General features: G+C 44.8%; 1 protein-coding gene across 1 annotated transcript in view; it reads right to left on the reverse strand.

Moving 5' to 3' along the window:
- Positions 1-6,055: 6,055 nt before the first annotated feature.
- The window catches only part of GCH1 (GTP cyclohydrolase 1), a 54,630-nt gene continuing 39,294 nt past the window's right edge, over positions 6,056-21,391 (reverse strand). Inside the window, exons 4-6 of the mRNA XM_084835112.1 lie at positions 15,731-15,762; positions 13,347-13,431; positions 6,056-11,037 (exon numbers count right to left, since the gene is read on the reverse strand). Coding sequence (XP_084691238.1) covers positions 10,911-11,037; positions 13,347-13,431; positions 15,731-15,762 — 244 coding nt within the window. The 3' untranslated portion in view covers positions 6,056-10,910. The remainder of the gene's footprint in view (positions 11,038-13,346; positions 13,432-15,730; positions 15,763-21,391) is intronic.

Here is a 21,391-nt window from a genome sequence, read left to right on the forward strand (position 1 = left end):
AAGAGAACACGCTGATCATAGCAAACACTCTTTTCCAACAGCACAAGAGACGACTCTACACATCGACATCACCAGATGGTCAATATCGAAATCAGATTGATTATATCCTTTCCAGCCAAAGATGGAGAAGGTCCATACAGTCAGTAAAAACAAGACCTGGAGCTGACTGTGGCTCAGATCATGAGCTTCTCGTTGCAAAATTTCAGCTTAAATTGAAGAAAGTAGGGAAAACCACTAAACCATTCAGGTATGGCCTAAATCATATCCCTTATGAATATACAGTGGAGGTGAGGAATAGATTTCAGGGATTAGACCTGATAGACAGAGTGCCTGAGGAACTATGGACAGAGGTCTGTAACATTGTTCAGGAGGCAGCAACGAAATCCATCCCAAAGAAAAAGAAATGCAAGAAAGCCAAGTGGCTGTCTGATGAGGCTTTACAAGTAGCTGACGAAAGAAGGGGAGCGAAAAGCAAGGGAGAAAGGGGAAGATATATCCAACTGAATGCAGAGTTCCAGAGATTAGCAAGGAGAGACAAGAAGGCCTTCTTAAATGAACAATGCAAAGAAATCGAGGAAAACAACAGAATGGGAAAGACTAGAGATCTCTTCAAGAAAATTGGAGATCTCAAGGGAACGTTTTGTGCAAAGACGGGCATGATAAAGGACAAAGAAGGCAGGGACCTAACAGAAGCAGATGAGATTAAGAAGAGGTGGAAAGAATACACAGAAGAACTATACAGGAAAGATCTTAATGTCCTTGATAGCCATGATAGTGCGGTCACTGAACTTGAGCCGGACATCCTCGAGAGTGAAGTCAAGTGGGCCTTAGGAAGCATTAGTAACAACAAAGCTAGCGGAGATGACAGTCTTCCAGCTGAGCTATTTAAAATCCTAAAAGATGATGCTGTTAAAGTGCTGGATTCAATATGCCAACAAATTTGGAACACTCAACAGTGGCCACAAGACTGGAAAAGGTCAGTTTACATTCCAATTCCAAAGAAGGGCAACGCCAAAGAGTGCTCAAACTACCGCACAATTGCGCTCATTTCACATGCCAGCAAGGTGATGCTCAAAATCCTACAAGCTAGGCTTCAGCAGTATGCGAACCGAGAACTACCGGAAGTACAAGCTGGGTTTCGAAGAGGCAGAGGAACTAGGGATCAAATCGCCAACATTCGCTGGATCATGGAGAAAGCAAGAGAATTCCAGAAAAACGTCTATTTTTGCTTCATTGACTATGCTAAAGCCTTTGATTGTGTGGATCACAACAAACTCTGGCAAATTCTGAAAGTGATGGGAGTACCAGACCACCTTACCTGTCTCCTGAGAAACCTGTACGAGGGTCAAGAAGCAACAGTAAGAACCGGACATGGAACAACCGATTGGTTCAAAATTGGGAAAGGAGTGCGACAAGGCTGCATATTGTCACCCTGCTTATTTAATTCATATGCAGAGTACATCATGAGAAATGCCGGGTTGGATGAATCAGAGGTCAGAATTAAGATTGCCAGGAGAATTATCAACAACCTCCGATATGCAGATGATACCACCCTAATGGCAGAACGCGAAGAGGATCTAAAGAGCCTCTTGTTGAGGGTGAAAGAGGAGAGTGCAAAAGCTGGTTTGAAACTCAACATTAAAAAAACGAAGATCATGGCATCTGGCCCTATCACTTCCTGGCATGTAGAAGGGGAAGAAATGGAAGCAGTGACCGATTTTACTTTCTTGGGCTCCAAGATCACCGCAGACGGTGACTGTAGCCATGAAATTAAAAGACGCTTGCTCCTGGGGAGGAAAGCTATGGCAAACCTAGGCAGCATAGTAAGAAGCAGAGACATCACCTTGCCAACAAATGTCCGTCTAATCAAAGCTATGGTTTTCCCAGTAGTAACGTATGGCTGTGAGAGCTGGACTATAAGGAAGACTGAGCGCCAAAGAATTGATGCTTTCGAACTGTGGTGCTGGAGAAGACTCTTACGAGTCCCCTGGACTGCAAGGAGGTCAAATCAGTCCATCCTAAAGGAAATCAACCCTGAGTGCTCATTAGAAGGACAGATACTGAAGCTCAAGCTCAAATATTTTGGCCACCTAATGCGAAGAGAAAAGACTCTGGAAAAGACCCTGATGCTGGGAAAGACTGAAGGCAAAAGGAGAAGGGGACGGCAGAGGATGAGATGGCTAGATAGCATCACCGATGCAATGAACATGAACTTGAGCACTCTTAGGGAGAGAGCGCAGGACAGGAAGGCCTGGCGTGCTCTGGTCCATGGGGTCACGAAGAGTCGGACACGACTGAACAACAACAACAAGAAGAGATGCTCTAAAATAGGCTGGGATTTGTGGTGGCTTTGGCCCCACCCTTTTTGCCACTGGCTCCACCCACCCTGTAATGCAGCCCCTGAGAGCTTCCCTGAAACTGAATTGGGCCCTTGAGCTGAAAGAGGTTTCCCACCCCTGCCATAGATTCTATGGTGTTCTTCGTTGGACTCCCATCCAGACACTAATCAGACCCAGGCCTGAGTAACTTCAGCAGGCCACCATACACAATTCACTACTGAGAATTTATTTATTTATTTATTTATTTATTCATTCATTCATTCATTTCATTTCATTTCATTTCTATATCGCCCAATAGCTGAAGCTCTCTGGGCAGTTCACAAAAATTAAAACCAAAAAGCGCAGGATAAAACAATATAAAATGAAAACATTAAAACCACAATTTAACAACACAACCAGAACATAAAGTTTCTCATCATTTCATGTCTTTATCATCATTTTAAGGCAGATTTCTAGTGTTAAAATCATTAATAAAAATTGGTTTGCAAGCAGTTATTCTTTATGGTAGTTGGGATTTTAAGTACAACAGAGTGCAACAGCTACCACACCCCATTTCACAAAATGCAAAATGTTTTTTAGGATGTTTATAATTCTATAATATCGTCTCTCATGACTAGATAATTACAAGGGCAGTTATGGATTTCAGTAATACTCCTAGGATTTTTTTAAACCTGCAAGAATTAAAAGTCACTGTGAACATATAGTCATAATGGTATAGTCAGTTTTATTGTTTTGCTTTTATTTATTGTAACTTTATAACAGGAACAGCTTAGCTCGTCTACTTTCACTTAAGGCATAGATAATACAAGTTCAGATTCATGTCATAACCCATCCTTCCAGAATTTATGCTGACTGTTCAGTGAGCTCCACCTCCCTGCTTTTCTGCTGATGCATTCAATAATCAGTCACTTTTCCCCACACTCTGTCCAACCATGGCTGTTCTGAGAAGCCCTCGCCCATCTTCCAATGGGCCACCACTTCCAAATGAACAGCTGCCAATAAAAGTCTTAACAAGTCCTTGTACATCAGATGTTCATTCCTACCACTGATGCTGACTGTCTGATTTGGGGTTTTTGCCCAAAATATGAAGTATCGCCCATCAATATTCAAGAACCGCTGAACACCCCAGCTGCATATGTATTAGAATTCCTCAGCACCCACAGCCCCTCCAGCATAGTGGAGACAACCCCAGGTTAATTTGGGACAATTTGATAGGGCTAAAAGGCCATCTATGCACCGTTTTTAAAGATGCGTCTCTGATTTGTGCCAGAATGGTTTTGAGAGGGGTGGGTGGGGTATCCAAAGCTGTTTGCACTGATCCACTAACAGCTGCATATCAAAGTCCATTTCCCATTGGATTGTCAAACCATGTGAGCTTCCATAACTATCCTGCAATAGCCATCCATAGAGAGACAATACCACTCCCTCCAAAGCAGCAATACAGCCCACGCAACGATATCACAAAATGCTTAACAGCCTTAGGGACCCCGTTTTAGTATCCAGCCTTTTTGCAAAAGAGCCACCCTGGGTCTTTTGCATCTGCTTCAAATCTTCTCCCGAGAAAGTCCGTTCTATGGTTGCCATAGTAATCACCCCCCCCCCCCGGAAACAAGTCCCATTAACAGTATAAACTGTGGCCGATATTGGGAGTGTTTGTGCAGGCCCCCGAACGCTGGATGATCTACTAAGGGATGTAATGGTGACATGGGGGGGGGGCAGGGACCTTAGCCCCTGGCCTCCATAGTTGCAGCGTGGCTGCAAAAAAGAGATTTCTTACCTGAGCTACAATTTTACTTCAGCACCTCATGTGGGGGATGTCCCAAGGGGTTTCCATTATTACCCATGGAACTGCCTCGTCCCTACGAATGGTGGGGATAAGATGGCAAATCTGAAAGGCCACTAGGTACAATTTAAGACTGGGTATCGACCACCCACCTTGCTTCAGATGCCTGTGCATCGCGCCCTTACGTATCCTGGTCCGTTTGCCATTGTTAATGAAATGCTCCGCCATCTTTTGCCACCTTTTAACTTCGCCTCTGAGGGCGGAACAGGAATTGCTTAGAATAAGGACAATGATTTCGGCATCATTTTAAAAGACCATATCCTACCCAATAAAGGCAGGTTTAATTTTTCCCACTTATGTAGTTCTTGATTAATGCCTTTAATTATCAGATTGTAGTTCCATATTGTTAGTTGGCTGACATCTTTAGGAATGACTAGGAGAAAGACAACAGCTCTGTCTAGCGCCCCTGTGCAGTAGCACTGGTGGGGACTCTATTCCACTGGTGTGTAAAAGGGCATCTGATGTTTTATACAGTTGTCCTACTTGTTTGTTATTTATTTATTTACAACCTCTATATGCCGCTCCACATTGAAACACATTCCAGAGTGGTGAACATACGAACATCAGAGGAGCCCTGCTGGATCAGACCAAGGGTCCATCTAGTCCAGCATTCTGGTCACACAGTGGCCAACCAGCTGTTGACCGGGAACCCACAAACATCATGAGCACAACAGCACCCTCCCACCCGTGTTCCCCAGCAACTGGTGCACATAGGCTCACTGCCTCTGGTACTGGAGGGAGCACATAGCCATCAAGCCCAGTAGCCATTTCCTGATCTGGAAAAGTCCTCTGGGAGGAATTACTTCATGATGTCTTCCCGCTGGGCTTTAACTGAAGTGTGGGAAGACAAGGAGGCTACAGGCTGCAGGAGAGATGATTGCGCAATGAAAAACAGGACACACACACACGCTGCTTGGCCACTGAGTAAGTAAGGTAAGCACTAGAACCCACATGGGAAATCATGAACTCCATGGAGAAAGGGCAGGATACAGAAATGGAAAAAAAAAATCAAGTTTTCCTTTTCCTCTGCTGATAAAACAGCTACCCAACCTTGATTCACCTGCTACAAAATACAGGCTCTTCCAGGAATTAAAAGGTCAGCATTTAAGTTAGCCTATGGATTACACAAAGCTGAACAAAGAAGGAGAAAGGAGTAATTCCAAGAGTATTAGATAACTCAGCTAGGCCAAGCAGCACTATTTGAGCAACCTAATATTGACACTGCCTTTTATGTTTAAACCTCCATATTTTGCTGCTTTTTTGTCAGCCTTCTTCCTGGATGAACAAAATGAGGCATTTTTCCCCCTGGAGGATTTCTTTATTTCAAATAAAATTAAAAAGATGGTGTTCTGGTTTTGAGAAAAGATTCTCTCTCTCTCTCTCATGCGCGTGCACACGCGCACACATACACACACAACACAAGAAAAAGAAGAACCAAATGGATTAGAAAAAGTTCAGAAATTGCATTTTGAAAGACAAAATACATCCTCTGTGGCACCTGTTTCTGCCTGCCCAAGAAATAGGTACAGAGAAGCCTTTGGGCTATCCTGCAAAACAGCCTTCAAATACAACTCCCATAATCTTCAGCCATATTGTGGGAGTTGTAGTCCAACAAATCTGGAAGGCATCAGGTTGAGGAAGGCTGCTACAAAATAATAGATATGGGCATAAAGATTAGGTCACCTCCTGGTGTATTCATCAAGTCTCTCCAGCTTATTTCACAACAGGGTGCATTTGACAGCAGCATCGCTCCGCCACAGCAATAGGTCGCAGGTATACATGCAGTTCTCAAATAGTTTTAACCTCTGGGCTGCAACACATTAAGCGGCCAATTGCCAGCACTGAACTCAACAAATCAGAGAAGAGAGTCTTCAAAAATGACCAATATTGTATTTTAATACTTTAAATGGAACAGATTTTGACATGGGGAGATTACTAGACAGGCTGTGTATGGTTTACATATATACAGACACACACACACACACAGGGCAAAGTAAAGGGCATTAAGTGGCAAGTTACACAGTGTTCACCAAGAAAAATCATAAATAATATTAGCCATACAAAGTATCCCGACAAGTTTTAAGGCCACAAAGGGTACAAGCCACTTGAAACTTCTCTTTGCTCAAGTTCCATGGAAATGAATGTGAGTTGCATAAGATTCCCCCCGCCCCCTGAACATTTGTGCCTCTCTCATTCACTTTTATGGCAATTGCACATGAGAAGTTGCCAGGAGGTTGCATCCAAGTACCAGTAAAGAGGTATGTCTGAATTACTGCATGGCGGAACACATAGCTGACAATACCGTGACTGTCCTGAATAAGAAGCATAAGCTCTCAGCTCCTGGCTCTGCCCCTGAGCAAGGCAGGGGATAGCAGTTTCACTTTCAGAAAAACTGAAAAGCTGGGTAAAATCATGGTTGTCCCCTTGCTTTCTCTTCTTCTCTCTGCTAATAAATACATATTTCACCTCCCCAAATTTAAGGTGAAGTCCTTTAAGGCTTTGAAACACCAGAGTCCAATCTGTGAAAAGAGTCAGGGGGAAGATTGTTGAACTTGAACCAGGGAGACTTGAGTTCAAATCCCACTTGGCCATGAAGTGGACTGGGTAGCCTTGGTCAAGTTAGCCTAAGCCTACCTCCCAGGGGATAAAATGGTCCCAAAAATGCTCTCCCCAGAGCTCTGTGGAAGAAGGGCAAGATACAGATGCAGTGGACAAATAAAGCTCATTAATATATGCAAATCTGCAAGGCTGTTAAGTCAGCAATCCCCAGCCTGATGTGCTCTGGATGTATTGGACTACAGCTCCTGCAGTCCTCAGCCAGCAAGGCTGTGTTAAGTCCTGTGAGTGATACAGAAGAACTTTAAGCTGAGCCATGCTGGATCAGACCAAAACATCCATCTAGTCATACAACCATAGTTGGAAGGGGCTGGTGTCCCAATTCCCACTGTGGCCCAAAACATGCTCCTAGGAAGCCAACAGGCAGAGTTTGAAGGCAAGGGTCATCTCCCCAACAACTGCCTCCGAATAGGACCTGGGTAGGGGTTCCATACACAAAGGCCTGATGCTTTAATGACTTGAGCTGTCCAGGCCCTGGTACATGATGTATTTGACCATGTATTGTGAAAATGGGTGTCAGACACTGTCTTGGAGCACACCATTCTGCTCAACAGTTGGTTCCGATTAGTGCGCCATCTTTCTCTAATTAAAGAGGTTATAAAACTTCCCTTAATGTGTTTTCTGCTCAGAGTGCAACAATTTCAATCAGCTACAGTGAGCTGCGTCTCACAAGGACATTCCAATTACACAAGAGGAAAGTGTGCGTGTGTGTGTGGGGGAAGCATGACCTACTTTGGCGTCCACAAAAACATGTCTAGCTGCAGAAACTAGCATTCTAGATGGACAGACACACATACATACACATGGACACCACACAGTATCTCATCACTTGATGACTCTATGCTGAATGGAGGAAATACCACCATTTAGGGTTAAACAAAAAAATGTAGACACCTAAAAATGAAATGCCTGAATGAGACGACCTCATACAAGTGAACTCTTCAGAGAGCCAGGACTGGCTGGAGCTCCCCGTCGCAAACCTGGGTTTGCTGCCAGTAGTGTGTGGAAAGGCCCAGCATGGTAGCTGCTTGCAGAAATCAGCTGCATGAGAATCTCAGCTAAGACAGCAAAGAAAGGCTTGAAAGCGGGGCAATGGCTGGTGGCATCTCAGAAGCTGAAGAGGAGGCTAAGCAGAGCCCTGGCATAGCTCCTTTCCATGGCCAGCAGAATCAATTCTGCAAACTGTGTCAGGTTATGGAATTCTGCTTCAGCAGTAGAGAACGTGGCTTACTTTGAAGCTGCCTTCTACAGGTAAAGCTGAGTTTCAATCACAGAACTTCAGCTCTTCACAAAACCAACTAGAACCCAATATGAGCTGGGGAGTCTGTCAGCTTTGTGATCTGGATGGCTTTGCCAAGCCCCTCAGGAGGGAGAACAGATGCAAGGTTTGCTAGGGAAACAAAGTGTTTGCATTATCTTTTATCCAGGTATGAAAGGAGAAGCAGAGGCCTGGATTTTACAAAAGTTCTCTTCCTCTCCTTCACTTTGGCATGTAGCTGAGTAGAAGTTTCTCAATTGGGATTTGCTGCCAGTTGAAGGAGTGTCCATTTGCTTCCAATAGGCTCTACTTGTACATTTGTAAATAAAGCAAATATTACCAAGTCTCCAGTGCTTTCACACCAAAAGGAATCTGTATTATGGTACTCTGCCGTGAGAACTTTTCATCTCTCAGCAGCAAGGAGCACATAATGATAACCTGCACCTAACTTTTAGGGGGAAGGGGTGGCTCAAAAACTCTTTTATGGATGACTACACTTCACAGCTTGATTGTGTGGATCACAACAAACTCTGGCAAATTCGTAAAGAGATGGGAGTACCAGACCACCTTACCTGTCTCCTGAGAAACCTGTACGAGGGTCAAGAAGCAACAGTAAGAACCAGACATGGAACAACCAATTGGTTCAAAATTGGGAAACGAGTACGACAAGGCTGCATATTGTCGCCCTGCTTATTTAACTTATATGCAGAGTACATCATGAGAAACGCTAGGTTGGATGAATCACAGGTCGGAATTAAGATTCCTGGGAGAATTATCAACAACATCAGATACGCAGACGATACCACCCTAATGGCAGAAAGCGAAGAGGATCTAAAGAGCCTCTTGTTGAGGGTGAAAGTGGAGAGTGCAAAAGCTGCTTTGAAACTCAACATTAAAAAAACTAAGATCATGGCATCTGGCCCTATCACTTCCTGGCATATAGAAGGGGAAGAAATGGAAGCAGTGACAGATTTTATTTTCTTGAATTCCAAGATCACCGCAGATGGTGACTGTAGCCATGAAATTAAAAGATGCTTGCTCCTTGGGAGGAAAGCTATGGCAAACCTAAACAGCATAGTAAGAAGCAGAGACATCACCTTGCCGACAAAGGTCCGTATAATCAAAGCTATGGTTTTCCCAGTAGTAATGTATGGCTGTGAGAGCTGGACTATAAGGATGGCTGAGCGCCGAAGAATTGATGCTTTCGAACTGTGGTGCTGGAGAAGACTCTTACGAGTCCCCTGGACTGCAAGGAGGTCAAATCAGTCCATCCTAAAGCAAATCAACCCTGACTGCTCATTGGAAGGACAGATACTGAAACTGAAGCCCAAATATTTTGGCCATCTTATGTGAAGAGAAAACTCCCTGGAAAAGACCCTGATGCTGGGAAAGATTGAAGGCAAAAGGAGAAGGGGACGGCAGAGGATGAGATGGCTAGATAGCATCACCGATGCAACGAATATGAACTTGAGCACACTCCGGGAGAGAGCAGAGGACAGGAAGGCCTGGCGTGCTATGCTCCATGGGGTCATGAAGAGCCGGACACGACTGAACGACTGAACAACAACAACACTTCACAGCTATGAATCTAGCATCATTGGGAAAGGAAAAGCTGCCAGAAAAGGAAAGTCTCAGACATTTTCCTTTCTCCCATAGAGTATTCTGAGGGTGCTTCCAGATGGAGGGCTCTTACTAGCGTTAGCAACCAGAAGGCATTGTACAGCTGTTCCATCTTTTCTTCCTTTATGAATTTTCTGCATTAAGGAAAAAGACAGAAGCAGCGGTGGGAAAAACATGGGAGTGTTACGAGTAGATGACAACAACATTTGTAGGCAATACCGGCCCTACTATTAGGCAACGTGAGGCAACTGCCTCAGGCAGCAGTTGGTGGGGACAGCAGTGGCAACTTCTTGACTGTTTGTCATGAGTTCTCTGGCTGTTCCCCTCTGTTGTAGGACAGAGCTGTGTACACCAGACAACTTGTCCTGGGCCCCCTAAACTAGCCTGCTGCCTCTGGAGTGGTGGAGGATGCTATCCTATCCCATCACCAGAGTTGATGAAATATTCAACTGCCAGTCCAGTCAGCTTCTGTACATGGACTGGTGAGGGGGGTTCCATTTTGTCCATCACATCAGGCAGCATAATGTCTTAGGCTGGCCCTGTTTGGACCTGACTCAATCCCTGTAATATTCTGTGAATGAAGCAGAGGTGATGAAAGCCTCATCAGGAAGCACCCTGCCTCTTCCTTCACTTTATTATGAGGGAAGTGTTTATGGGAAAGGGGTGCAGGAAGGAGTGCACATCTCGTCTTGGACCAGCAGCACCTCCTGAAGGCAGGGGAGGGGGGGTGACTTTGAGAAATCGAGAATGGAAATGTACCTACAACCCTTCTTGCCCACATTTCTCTCCACACCCTGAGAGAGGGAGGGGCATTTTTGTGAGTATTTGGGCAAACTGGTTTCTCTCTCTCTCTCCCTCACTCAGTGGGAATGTTTCTTGAAAGCACTGTGGATGATCTTACATAGAACAACAATTGATAAAATCCTATTCAGCCCATACAAACACACACTGCATGAGCATCCGCCTTAAAACGGCCACATAACACAGACTGAGAAAACATTTTCAGAGTTATTAGGAACCTCTGACATGATGAGGTGCTGTTTGAACAAATAAAGTACATGTTGGACTTACCATAAAGACCCTTTTACAGACTGGGTAACAACTAAACAGAGAATATAAAGTGACGGTTACTTTAAAACAGAGAGAGAGGGACAGCCACAAGCAGCAAAAGAACCAACAGCAACGCTAGACAAGACAGTTCAGAGAGGGGAGTCCGTTGAAGGATGGCACAGTTTTAGCTGCGGATGAGCGTCAAAAACTCTTCCCGTGTCTTTGGGTCTTCCCGGAACACGCCGAGCATCGTGCTGGTTACGGTTTTACTGTTCATTTTCTGAACTCCTCGCATCACCATACACATGTGCCTGTGGGGAAGGAAATGAAGAAGGGAGGCTCCATCAGGCAAAAGCCACCCAGAGTCCAGGGGCACCTTAGAAGTTGATTTTGCTGCAACCGACTAAATACAGCTACCCCTCTGTAAATTAGAATCGCTAGGAAAGCATCACTAGGGTGACCTTCCTCAACCTGGTGCCTTCCAGATGTGTTGGACTACAACTCCCATGCTGGTTGGGAATTGTAGTTCAACACAAGAAAGGCGGCCAAGAATGTTTTTTAATAAATAAATGAAAACGCATCTGGAGGACACCAGCTTGGGGAACTCTAGACTTGGAGAAGCAGTGTGAATTTGGGGTCAAAGGCACAGTAGAAGTTTTAACTCCACAATCCATAGTAACAACCCCATCTCAGTATAACATTTTACCAATCCTTAAAAAAATGAAATTAAAAAATCAAGCCATCAAACCCCTCCCCCTCCCACTGCTCCAAAACACACAGTTATTTTTTCGTCATCTCTTTTAATGGTGGCTTAGTTGTTACTGAGGTGGTGAAATTGTAACTGGGCTGTTATCATTTCAGATTGCAGGTGGGAACTGAGCTAACTGAGTGCTCCTCCACAAACAAAATTACTTGCCTGTCAAAAATTAGACAACAGGGAGAAGAGTCCCTGTCAGGCTAGATTTCTATGTGCAGGGATTTCCATCATATCAGCCTAAAGGAGCTCTCCAAGGTTCAGACTGAAACCTGAAGCAAATTCACCACCCCACTGACATCTGAGCCACCAGCCTCCACTGCTCAATGGTCTCAGGCTCAATCCACCAGGAAGTTCTCCTGCACAATGAACAGCAGCTCTGCAAGAGCACAGCAGCAACTTGCATAGCCCCTTATCACAAGATGTGACAATCAGGACTAGCTTGGCTTGTTTTAAAAACTGAAGGAGTACGTCTATCAGTGGATATTAGCCCTGAAAGCAAAATGGAGCCTGAAGGTGCAGAGGCAGTGTACCTATGATTTGCCATGGGCAAACAGGAATTAGGTCGCTATTACTCCTTGTTATGCAGCTCTGCATAGAAAAAAGTAATTAAACACTCAGTTCAAACTTTCAGTGATCAAGATTTGACTGGGATACTATTTTATCATTTTTAAATGTCGCACTCCTTTACAAATGCAGCCCACAGAGATGAGAAGGCCCTCTACCTCCTTCTCTGTTCCCTCAGGTATCACCCAGCCAACAAGCTGCCTCAGTGTGCCTCGTGCAAAAGTGCAGGCAGAAGCTCTCATTCCAAGCTATTTACACAGTGGAGGCAGGTGCTCCGGGCATTGAGGGGCAGCCTGGCCAGGCACCTGCCAAGGGCCCACAGCCCACCAGGGGCACAGGGACAAGAGCCCCTGGAGCTGCTCCTCTTCTTCACCATGGCAACCTGCCTCTTCACTCTGGCCCCGACAATGGTGGCAGTGAGAAGGAGAAGCAGGAGATGCCACTGCCTCTCACTGGCTCTCTGCCTGTCAAGGAAGCAAGTGGTAGCGAGGAGGAGGAAGAGGAGGAGGAGCAAAAGCAGCTGGTGACAACGGTGATGAGAAGGGAAGACTGAGGGGAGATAGGATGGCGCTCTTCAAGCACGTGAAAGGCTGTCACAGAGAGGAAGGCCAGGATCTCTTCCCCATCACCCCAGAGTGCAGGACATGGAATAATGGGCTCAAGTGGCAGGAAGCCGGATTCCAGCTGAACATCAGGAAAAATTTCCTGACTGTTAGAGCAATACGACAGTGGAACCAAGTACCTAGGGAGGTGGTGGGCTCTCCCACGCTGGTGGCATTCAAGACAAGGCCGGACAGCCATCTGTCAGGGATGCTCTGACTTGGATTCCTGCAGTGAGCGGTCTTGTAGGCCCCTTCCAACCCTATTATTCTATAAGGTCATATTATAGGGAGGGGGCCCATTGAGGGTGCCCTGCCCAAAGGCCCTCAAAAACCTGGAGGCGGTCTGGCTCCTGGAATCTGACCACCCCAAGCTGCTGCTTAGTGTCCCTGTCTGGTTGGGCTCACCCTGCCCATCTCCATCATGCCCTGCCCAGGAGGCTCCCAAGGATATATGGCTGACAGAATGCTGGGCAAGGAATTCTTATGGCATTGACACATTCTTAATGTGTCATCAAACATATCTCATGGGATAGAAGGTGAACTACATCTCCCCATACTCTTCACTCTCAACCAGAATCTCCTGCTGAACAATTCCCATCTGTCCCACCTGGGCAGCAGCACAACCAAGTGTTGGCTGTCGCCAAGCAATGGAACTCCCTTGCCCTTTGGAAACTTGGCAAAACTTGTGCAAACTTACGTCGCTTCAATAACCACAGCAACGCCAGCAGGCTGCAAGGCTTCTGTGATGGCCATGGCAATTTGTTTCGTAAGGCGCTCCTGAACTGCAGCAAGAAAGAGGGCGGGGAGAAAGAGGACAGATTAACAGCTGTCATGGGACATCTGTGAAGTCACATATATTAATTTGTTGTTGTTGTTGTTATTGAATTTATAAACTGCACCATATCAAGAGATATCAGAGCGATGTACAACAAACTAAAATACGAAATTTTAAAAAATTACAATAAAAGCAGAAACATCAATGAAACAGTGGCTAGAATTTTGTCATCAGTCAGGAAGTGATGGCCTGATAACAAAATTCTTCTGCAAAAACTGAAAACAAATTAATGAAGGTGCATGTCTGATCTCAGTTGGAAAGGCATTGTGTAGAGTGGGGGACCACACACTCAAGGCTGTGCTAAAGGAGTCATTCTTGCCTATTCCCAAGTAGCCATGCAGAAGTCTTGCCTGCTTATTTCTGAGCAGGCTTTAAATGGTAATGATCACATTTGGCCTCGCCCACTCTGCCTTTGGTCCCACTCACAAATGGCATGTGGGCCCAGGGACCTTTCCCATATTGCATTTTGGCCCTTGGGCTGAAAATGGTTCCACATCCCTGTTCTAAATGTGAAAAAATGTAGAACATCAGAAGAGCCATGCTGGATCAGACCAAGGGTCCTTCTAGTCCATTCTGTTCATACAGTGGCCAAGCAGCTGTTGACCAGGAACCCACAAGCAGGGCATGAGTGCAACCACACCCTCCCACCCATGTTCCCCAGCAACTGGTGTACATAGGCTCACTGCCGCTGGTACTGGAGGTAGTCCATAGCCATCAGGACTAGTAGCCATTGATAGCTTTTTCCTCCAGGAATTTGTCCTACCCCCCTTTTAGAGCCATCTAAATTGGTGGCCATCACTACATACTGTGGTAGCGAGTGCCATAGTTTAACTATGCGCTGTGTGAAGAAGTCCTTCCTTTTATCTGTCCTGAATCTCCCACCAATCAGCTTCATAGGATGACCCCAGCTTCTAGTCTTTTGAGAGAGGGAGAGAAATGTCTCCCTATCCACATTCTCCACACCATGCATAATTTTGTACACCTCTATCATGTCTCCCCTTACCCTCCTTTTTTCCAAGCTGAACAATCCCAGCTGTTGTAACCTTCCCTCTTAGGGGAGATGCTCCAGCTCCTTGATCATTTTAGTTGCCCTTTTCTACACTTTTTCCAACTCTACAATATCTTTTTTTAGGTGTGGTGATCAGAACTGTACAGAGTATTCCAAGTGTGGCCACACCATAGATTTGTATAGGAGCAGTACGATATTGGCAGTTTTATTCTCAATTCCTTTTCTAATTATGCCTAACATGGAGTTTGCCTTTTTTACAGTGGCCACACACTGGGCTGACATCTTCATTGAGCTGTCCACCACAACCCCAAGATCTCTTTCCTGGACAGTCACTGCTAATTCAGATCCCATCAGGCTATCCTTGAAGTTGGGATTTTTTGCCCCAACGTGCATCACTTTACACTTGCTTACGCTGAACCACATTTGCCATTTAGATGCCCATTCTCCCAGTTTGGAGAGTTCCTTTTGGAGCTCTTCACAATCCCTTTTTGTTTTAATTACCCTAAATGATTTGGTATCATCTGCAAATTTGGCCACTTCACTTGTTGTTGTTCAGTCGTTCAGTTGTGTCCGACTCTTCGTGACCCCATGGACCATAGCACACCAGGCCTTCCTGTCCTGCGCTCTCTCCCAGAGCATGCTCAAGTTCATGGCCACTTCACTGCTCACTCCTAATTCCAGATCATTTATGAACAGGTTGAAAAGCATTGGAAAAGCATACAGATCCCTGTAGGACCCTGCTATTTACTTCCTTCCATACGGAGATTTTACCCAATGGAGGGTAAATTTACCTGTGTTGGAAGATTTGTCCAAAGTGCTTCAACTATGGCATTCCCTCCCTGCGTGTTATATGCCATAAGCTGCTACAGAGCAGACTGAGAATGGTTTGAATCTCAAAAGTGGGAGAAAACCATACTCAGGGTGCCTACTGAATCATTAAGGAGGATGAGTTGTTGCAGCCAGCTGCTTATGTACTCCAAGGTGGAGTTTGGGTTTCAAAATGGAACTTGAAAGTCTTGGACCAATCAGACTAGAAAAGACTAGCCTGTTCACCCAGCCACCCCACACCCCACACACAGGCCATCATGTAAGTTTGTGTACTCCTGAATACAAAAAAATGTATTTCCTGATTCTACTATTCTACTGATTCTACTCATGTATTCAGTATTCTCTACTGATTCTACTAATGTGATAAAATATATATTTCACTAGGTAGAGCACAAAGAAGATTACTTACCCTGTAATCTTCTGCTGTATATTTCCACAATCCTAGAAGAAGAAAAGCATTCATTCATTCATTTTTATACTGCCCAATAGCCAAAGCTCCCTGGGCAGTTCAGAGATGTCACTTTCTAGGGGTAGATTTGAAGAGTTTTCACCAAGTGAGAGTAGAATTTAAATGTATGAACACACCAAAAAAAGCCAGGTACAAATAAATGAAAACCCATCCTGGCATGATAAAATATGAAGCAGTAATGGAGGGGGCAGGAGAAAAGGCAAGGACTTGGTTGTGAAGACGGACAAGCAGGCAGACAAGCATTGTTTCCTGAAAGACGACGGGAGATAACAGGACTAAGGGATGGATTGACTGGGCCAGGGAGTGGGTATAATAAAAACTTCCGCCTATATGATGAGCTGGGCTGAGCTGGGAGGTCTTTGACTCTCTCAAAGACTCCAGAGAGGCTCAATTAGCTCTACTTATCACAATGACTTTAAAAGTTCTTAATTTGGGTTGGAATGTGCCTTATGCTCATGCCATGCCATGCCAGTCAACAGAGACAGAACACCAACTTGGAGCGTCTGAAAAAAGAGTTCTGCAAAGCAGCAGATGCTTCATAAGAAGAGTTCACCAACCGGCAGGGTCAAAAAGTTACTGGAGCAATCATTTCTAGCCTGCTAGAGAGACAAGGCTCACGAGACACATTTTTCATTTTACGTCTTAAAATGTCTGACCTTTCCTTATTTACATGGGGGTCCACCTGTCATATCCATTTTGGAGAGAGAGAAATCTGCAACTTTTGGCTTTAAGCTGAATCCTTTGGCACCACATGGCTGCAACCCACGTTTGGTCGCTCGGTGGAGAGATACACCTCTAATACATTTCTTGTCCTACTGCAAAAATCTGTCACAGATACTGCTCAAGTGTGGAGAAGAAGAGTACCACGTGAGGCGTTGGATTCAATTACAGCTCCAAAGCTTGCCCACATGAAAATCCAGAGACAAAATGTGTTTGTTCACTCTGCAGGGGTCATGCCTCCAGTATACAAACCCAACACATTAGCGAAATCCTATTAGGAGAGGTTATTGTCATTCTGTACCAACTTGACAAAACTGAATTTGAGCCACAGGTCGCTTTAAGTAAAATAGGACAAAGAAAAATGTGTCCATTTTGGCAAATTTATCTGGGCTTTCTCATCAGATATATTTGTGTGTGAAGTGAAAGCCATATTTGGATAACGACTTATAGCACTTACAAATGAAGTATCAAATTAAAGCCCAGAATGTGTGGATTTGCAGGAAAAATAGTGGCTTTTCAAATTTCCCCACCTCCACAATCAAATAAATTCAACCCAAAAAACCCTCAGGTAAATGAAGGCACAATCTTTGAAGAGTCCATAGTGACTGTGAGAGCTCTGGCTTCGATATATTGAAATAAACATCCATAAGTCATTGGCTCACTTGTTGAAGCGTTATGGAATGTTCAGGAATATTCCAATTTCTTGGGAGTTGTTTTTGAAAAAAGAGAAAAAACACTGTCCCACATATTGGGCTGTGGTTCAGATGATGCTGTTGGTAGAATGAAATTCACAGCAGGAAGAAGACAACATTTGGATGCATGTGTATGAATGGTACAGTGACGGGGAGAGTGAATGGAAAATGACTACAGGAGGTATAACAAAACATATAGAGAAATATTGCAGGTCTCCACTTAAGGTATTCCCAAGAAAAAGCAGAGAGGGCCAAAAGGCTGCTGGGTGCATGAACACCAGTAACATTACAGAGAAGACCTGAAATAACTAGGGTTGCCATGTGTCCTACTCTATAGAGGACAATCCTCTATTTAAAGGTACCCTTCATTTGAAGGGCTGTCTGGTCCAAGATCAAGAAACTTAAGAAGGGAGAGCAGAGGCTTTGAGGTTATCCATCAACACTTCGCACCTGGGCAGCTGGCACACAGGTCACTTGACACAGTCTTTTCTACAGTGGTGAGATGTATTGTATTTCTATTTAAAGAATAGTAATTATTTCTAATTTTGTACAAGTTTTGTACAAGTTTTATGCAAATCTGAGTCCTCTTTTTTTTGGTGATGCATTTTGCAGAGACATCACTCAGGGCTGCTCTACACCAGGCTTTTTTATCCCACAACTTTACCAGGGCTTCTGCTTCTGGATTCTTTGAGGGATTAAGAGCGGCCCTTTAAATGCGCTTCCCCATTTTTTCCCAGGGGTTTCCTTTATCTGCAAGGTCTATATGTTTCATTATACAGCCACTAGATGGCGCTGTGGTGTAGCTGCAGTTATAGTAGGAAGGAAAGAAAGGTTCCTCCTGTGCAAGCACCGGGTCATTACTGACCCCTACAGGGACGCTGCTTTTGCTGGCGTTTTCATGGCAGACTATAGCGGGGTGGTTTGCCATTGCCTTCCGCAGTCATGACTACCTTTCCCCCAGCAAGCTGGATACTCATTTTACCGACCTCAGAAGGATGGAAGGCTGAGTTGACCTGAGCCGGCTACTGGAGACCCGGCTTCCGCTGGGATTGAACTCAGGTCGTGGGGAGAGTTTTGGTTGCAATACTGCCGCCTACCACTCTGCGCCAAACAAGGCTCTTGCAGTTATAGTGCAACTCCATAAAATAGTCCATTTTCCCTATTAAAAATAACGCTGCAGAAATGGTCACAAAGCACAGGAGGGGCCCTGGAGATTGACATCATGTAAAGGACCCACAAACTTCCGTGAATAATCAATCTCAACTGTAGGACAAAAGCCTGATGTAGAGACGTCCATAGGTTTTCCACCACCATTTCCTTTTCAAATACTTTTGAGACTTGGCTCTATGGAACTCTTTGCCACAAGGCCATCTCAGTAGTGTTTGATGCAGTGTTTGGTGGACAGGGCTAACATCAAGGGATTGAGCATTTCCACCTGCTTCACCCCACCCCACCCCACCCATGAGCTTGGAGCCTGATAAAGTCGGCTGCCTAAAGACCAGTGCTGGAAGGGGTGCTTGGTGGAGACAGGATGGGTAATGTTAAAAAATTGTGGATATGTGCAGCTTGAAGAAGAGCTGGCAATCTTTACGTCCCCAGGTGAGAGATGGGTAAAGAACTATGAGGGGAGACGCAGGTGAGAGCTGGGAGGAAGAAAGGGGGGGTTGGATTTGATGGTCTTATAGGCCCCTTCCAACCCTACTATTCTATGATTCTAAGATTCTATAAGGCTGTCACAAGTGAGGGGTGTGGCCACCAACCCGTGCTTGTAGGCTAATTGTGGGGAACCCTCATGTGGAATGGAGATTTTTTTAAAAACTTTTCTGTATTGTGCTTTATTCTCTCTCCTGTTCAGTGCTCAGTTGTTGGATTAGTTTATCCGTACTGTTTTACTGGATATTGTATGTACTGATATTTCTACTATGTATTTATCTGCCAACATTATGGTTATTTGTAATTGTTTTTATTCTATTTTTTAAAAACAACAGTGTTATATTTATTGCTGTTTGATCACTGTATCTTGTAAATTATATTTACTGTTATTCATTTGTTATGTTGTGAACCGCTTTAGGAACAGTTTTGTGGAAAAGCGGCATACAAATAAATAGATGAAGAAGTATAAAAACCCTTAGTCATAAAACTGCTGCCACCAAAATTAACCCTTTGTATCAGATATACCTCAGTTGCCTAGTAATTAAGGCATGGGACCGACACCACCGCTAGAGAAAAGATGAACAAAACTAAACTTTATTGAGGGATTTATATGGATGAGAGTGTCATTCAAATTATAGGATGGTAAGGCTTAAATGTTCTTAAATATCTCAGTCTCTAACAGACTTTTCTCCCTGACCTTTTTAAAATCATGTTTCTTACAAACCTGCCAATCACCTCTGTTGACCCACCTGACCAATCGAAACAAAGCTAACTTCTTCCCCTAGTCCCAGGAGTGGGCAACTTAAGGCCCTCCAGATGTTTTGGCCTACAACTCCCATCAACCCTCACCACTGGCTATGCTGGCTGGGGCTGATGGGAGTTGTAGTCCAACAACATCTGGAGAGCCACACGTTGCCCCACCCCTGCTGGACCCTTTAAACAGCCTGATGCTTCCTTTCATTAATAGGGCAGCAAGATTGCTACCAGGGACTGGCCTGCGAGCTCATATTACGCCAGTACTTTTCCAGCCGCACTGGCTGCCAGTCCATTTCCGGGCCCGATTCAAAATGCTGGTGTTAACATTCAAAGCCCTTAACGGCTTGGGGCCAGGTTACCTGAAGGATCGCCTCCTCCCATATGTGCCTGCCCGGACCTTAAGATCATCGTCAGCGGCCCTTCTCCGTGAGCCCCTGCCAAAGGGAGTGAGGCAGGTGGCTACTAGGAGGAGGGCTTTTTCTGCTGTGGCACCCCGGCTCTGGAATGAGCTCCCTGGTGAGGTTCGCCTGGCGCCTACATTGTATTCCTTTCGGCGCCAGGTGAAGACCTTTTTATTTTCCCAGGCATTTTAACATTTTAGCTTTCTAAATTTTTATCTTTGCTGTTTTAAATCTGTATTTTAAACTCCTGCACTGCTGCTAGGTTTTATTGTGGTTGTATTGTTATATTGTGGTTTTAATGTTCTATATATTTTAAATTGTTTTATTGTGTGCTGTTTGGTTTTAATTTTGTGAACCGCCCAGACAGCTTCGGCTATTGGGCGGTATAGAAATGAAATAAATAAATAAATAACCACCGTAACCATGCCAACCGTAACTGTTTAAGGCTCCATGCACAGAAACAAAGCTAGGCCTTTGGCCTACTCCGTTACGTTATAGCCTCACGGAGGTTTACACAAAGAAGTTAAACATTAAAAAACATAGACAAACAGGTGAAAATACAGTATTTCTTCACACATTTTCACTCTTTTTGCTGACAGATAAGAACCTGCCATTCAAGGAGGCTCAGCCGGTCAACATCCTGTGCCACTTAAGTTAAGCGATTTATCGATTGGTAAGAAATGGAAAGAAAATGACATGTTTCTAGGGCCATTATTAGCAGGCACAAAGAGAGTCATCAGATGCGTGGGACAATTCTAATTCAAAGTCCTTTCTGCATCTCCACAATTCAAGATAATTGTGGGCAAGCACAGCAATCGAAACCCATTGATTGACCCTGCCAATGCGGCCCAGCGCAAGAGGCTGGTAATGGATCTCAAGTATACCCCCCAACCCCTGAGGATGAAAAACACCACAAGGTGGGCGAGAGACGTTGGAGAATATTTTCAACATCTGCTCACACAGAGACAGACAAAACCTAGTCATTACACAAGAAGCCCTTGAAGCTCCTGAGTCTGGAAAGCCAACTGTCGTGAGGCGAGTGAATCATCAAATGCCACAAGTCCAGAGGTCCCCCACTGATGTAAGTGGCAAGAGGGAGATGTTTTAAAAAGTCAGCTTCAGCCTTCCCCAACCTGGCACCCTCCAAGTGTGCTGGACTACAACTTCCACCATACCCAGGACAGCAGTTGTAGTGCAACACTTCTGGAGGGCACCAGGTTGAAGAAGGCTGGTCAAGATGAGGCAGAATGCTACAAGGTTTGAGGAACCAAAAAGCAGCTCTGCTGGATCAGAAAGTAAGACACTGCCTCCTCCAACCCCATTCCTACCCCAGCTCCTTTGAATTAAAGAAGCACAGGAGATCCCCCCCGCCCAGCCGC

The sequence above is a fragment of the Heloderma suspectum genome, chromosome 1 (assembly GCF_057233095.1).
Source record: "Heloderma suspectum isolate Gila_16-S chromosome 1, 16-S_ref, whole genome shotgun sequence".
In the NCBI taxonomy this organism is placed as follows: Eukaryota; Metazoa; Chordata; class Lepidosauria; order Squamata; family Helodermatidae; genus Heloderma; species Heloderma suspectum.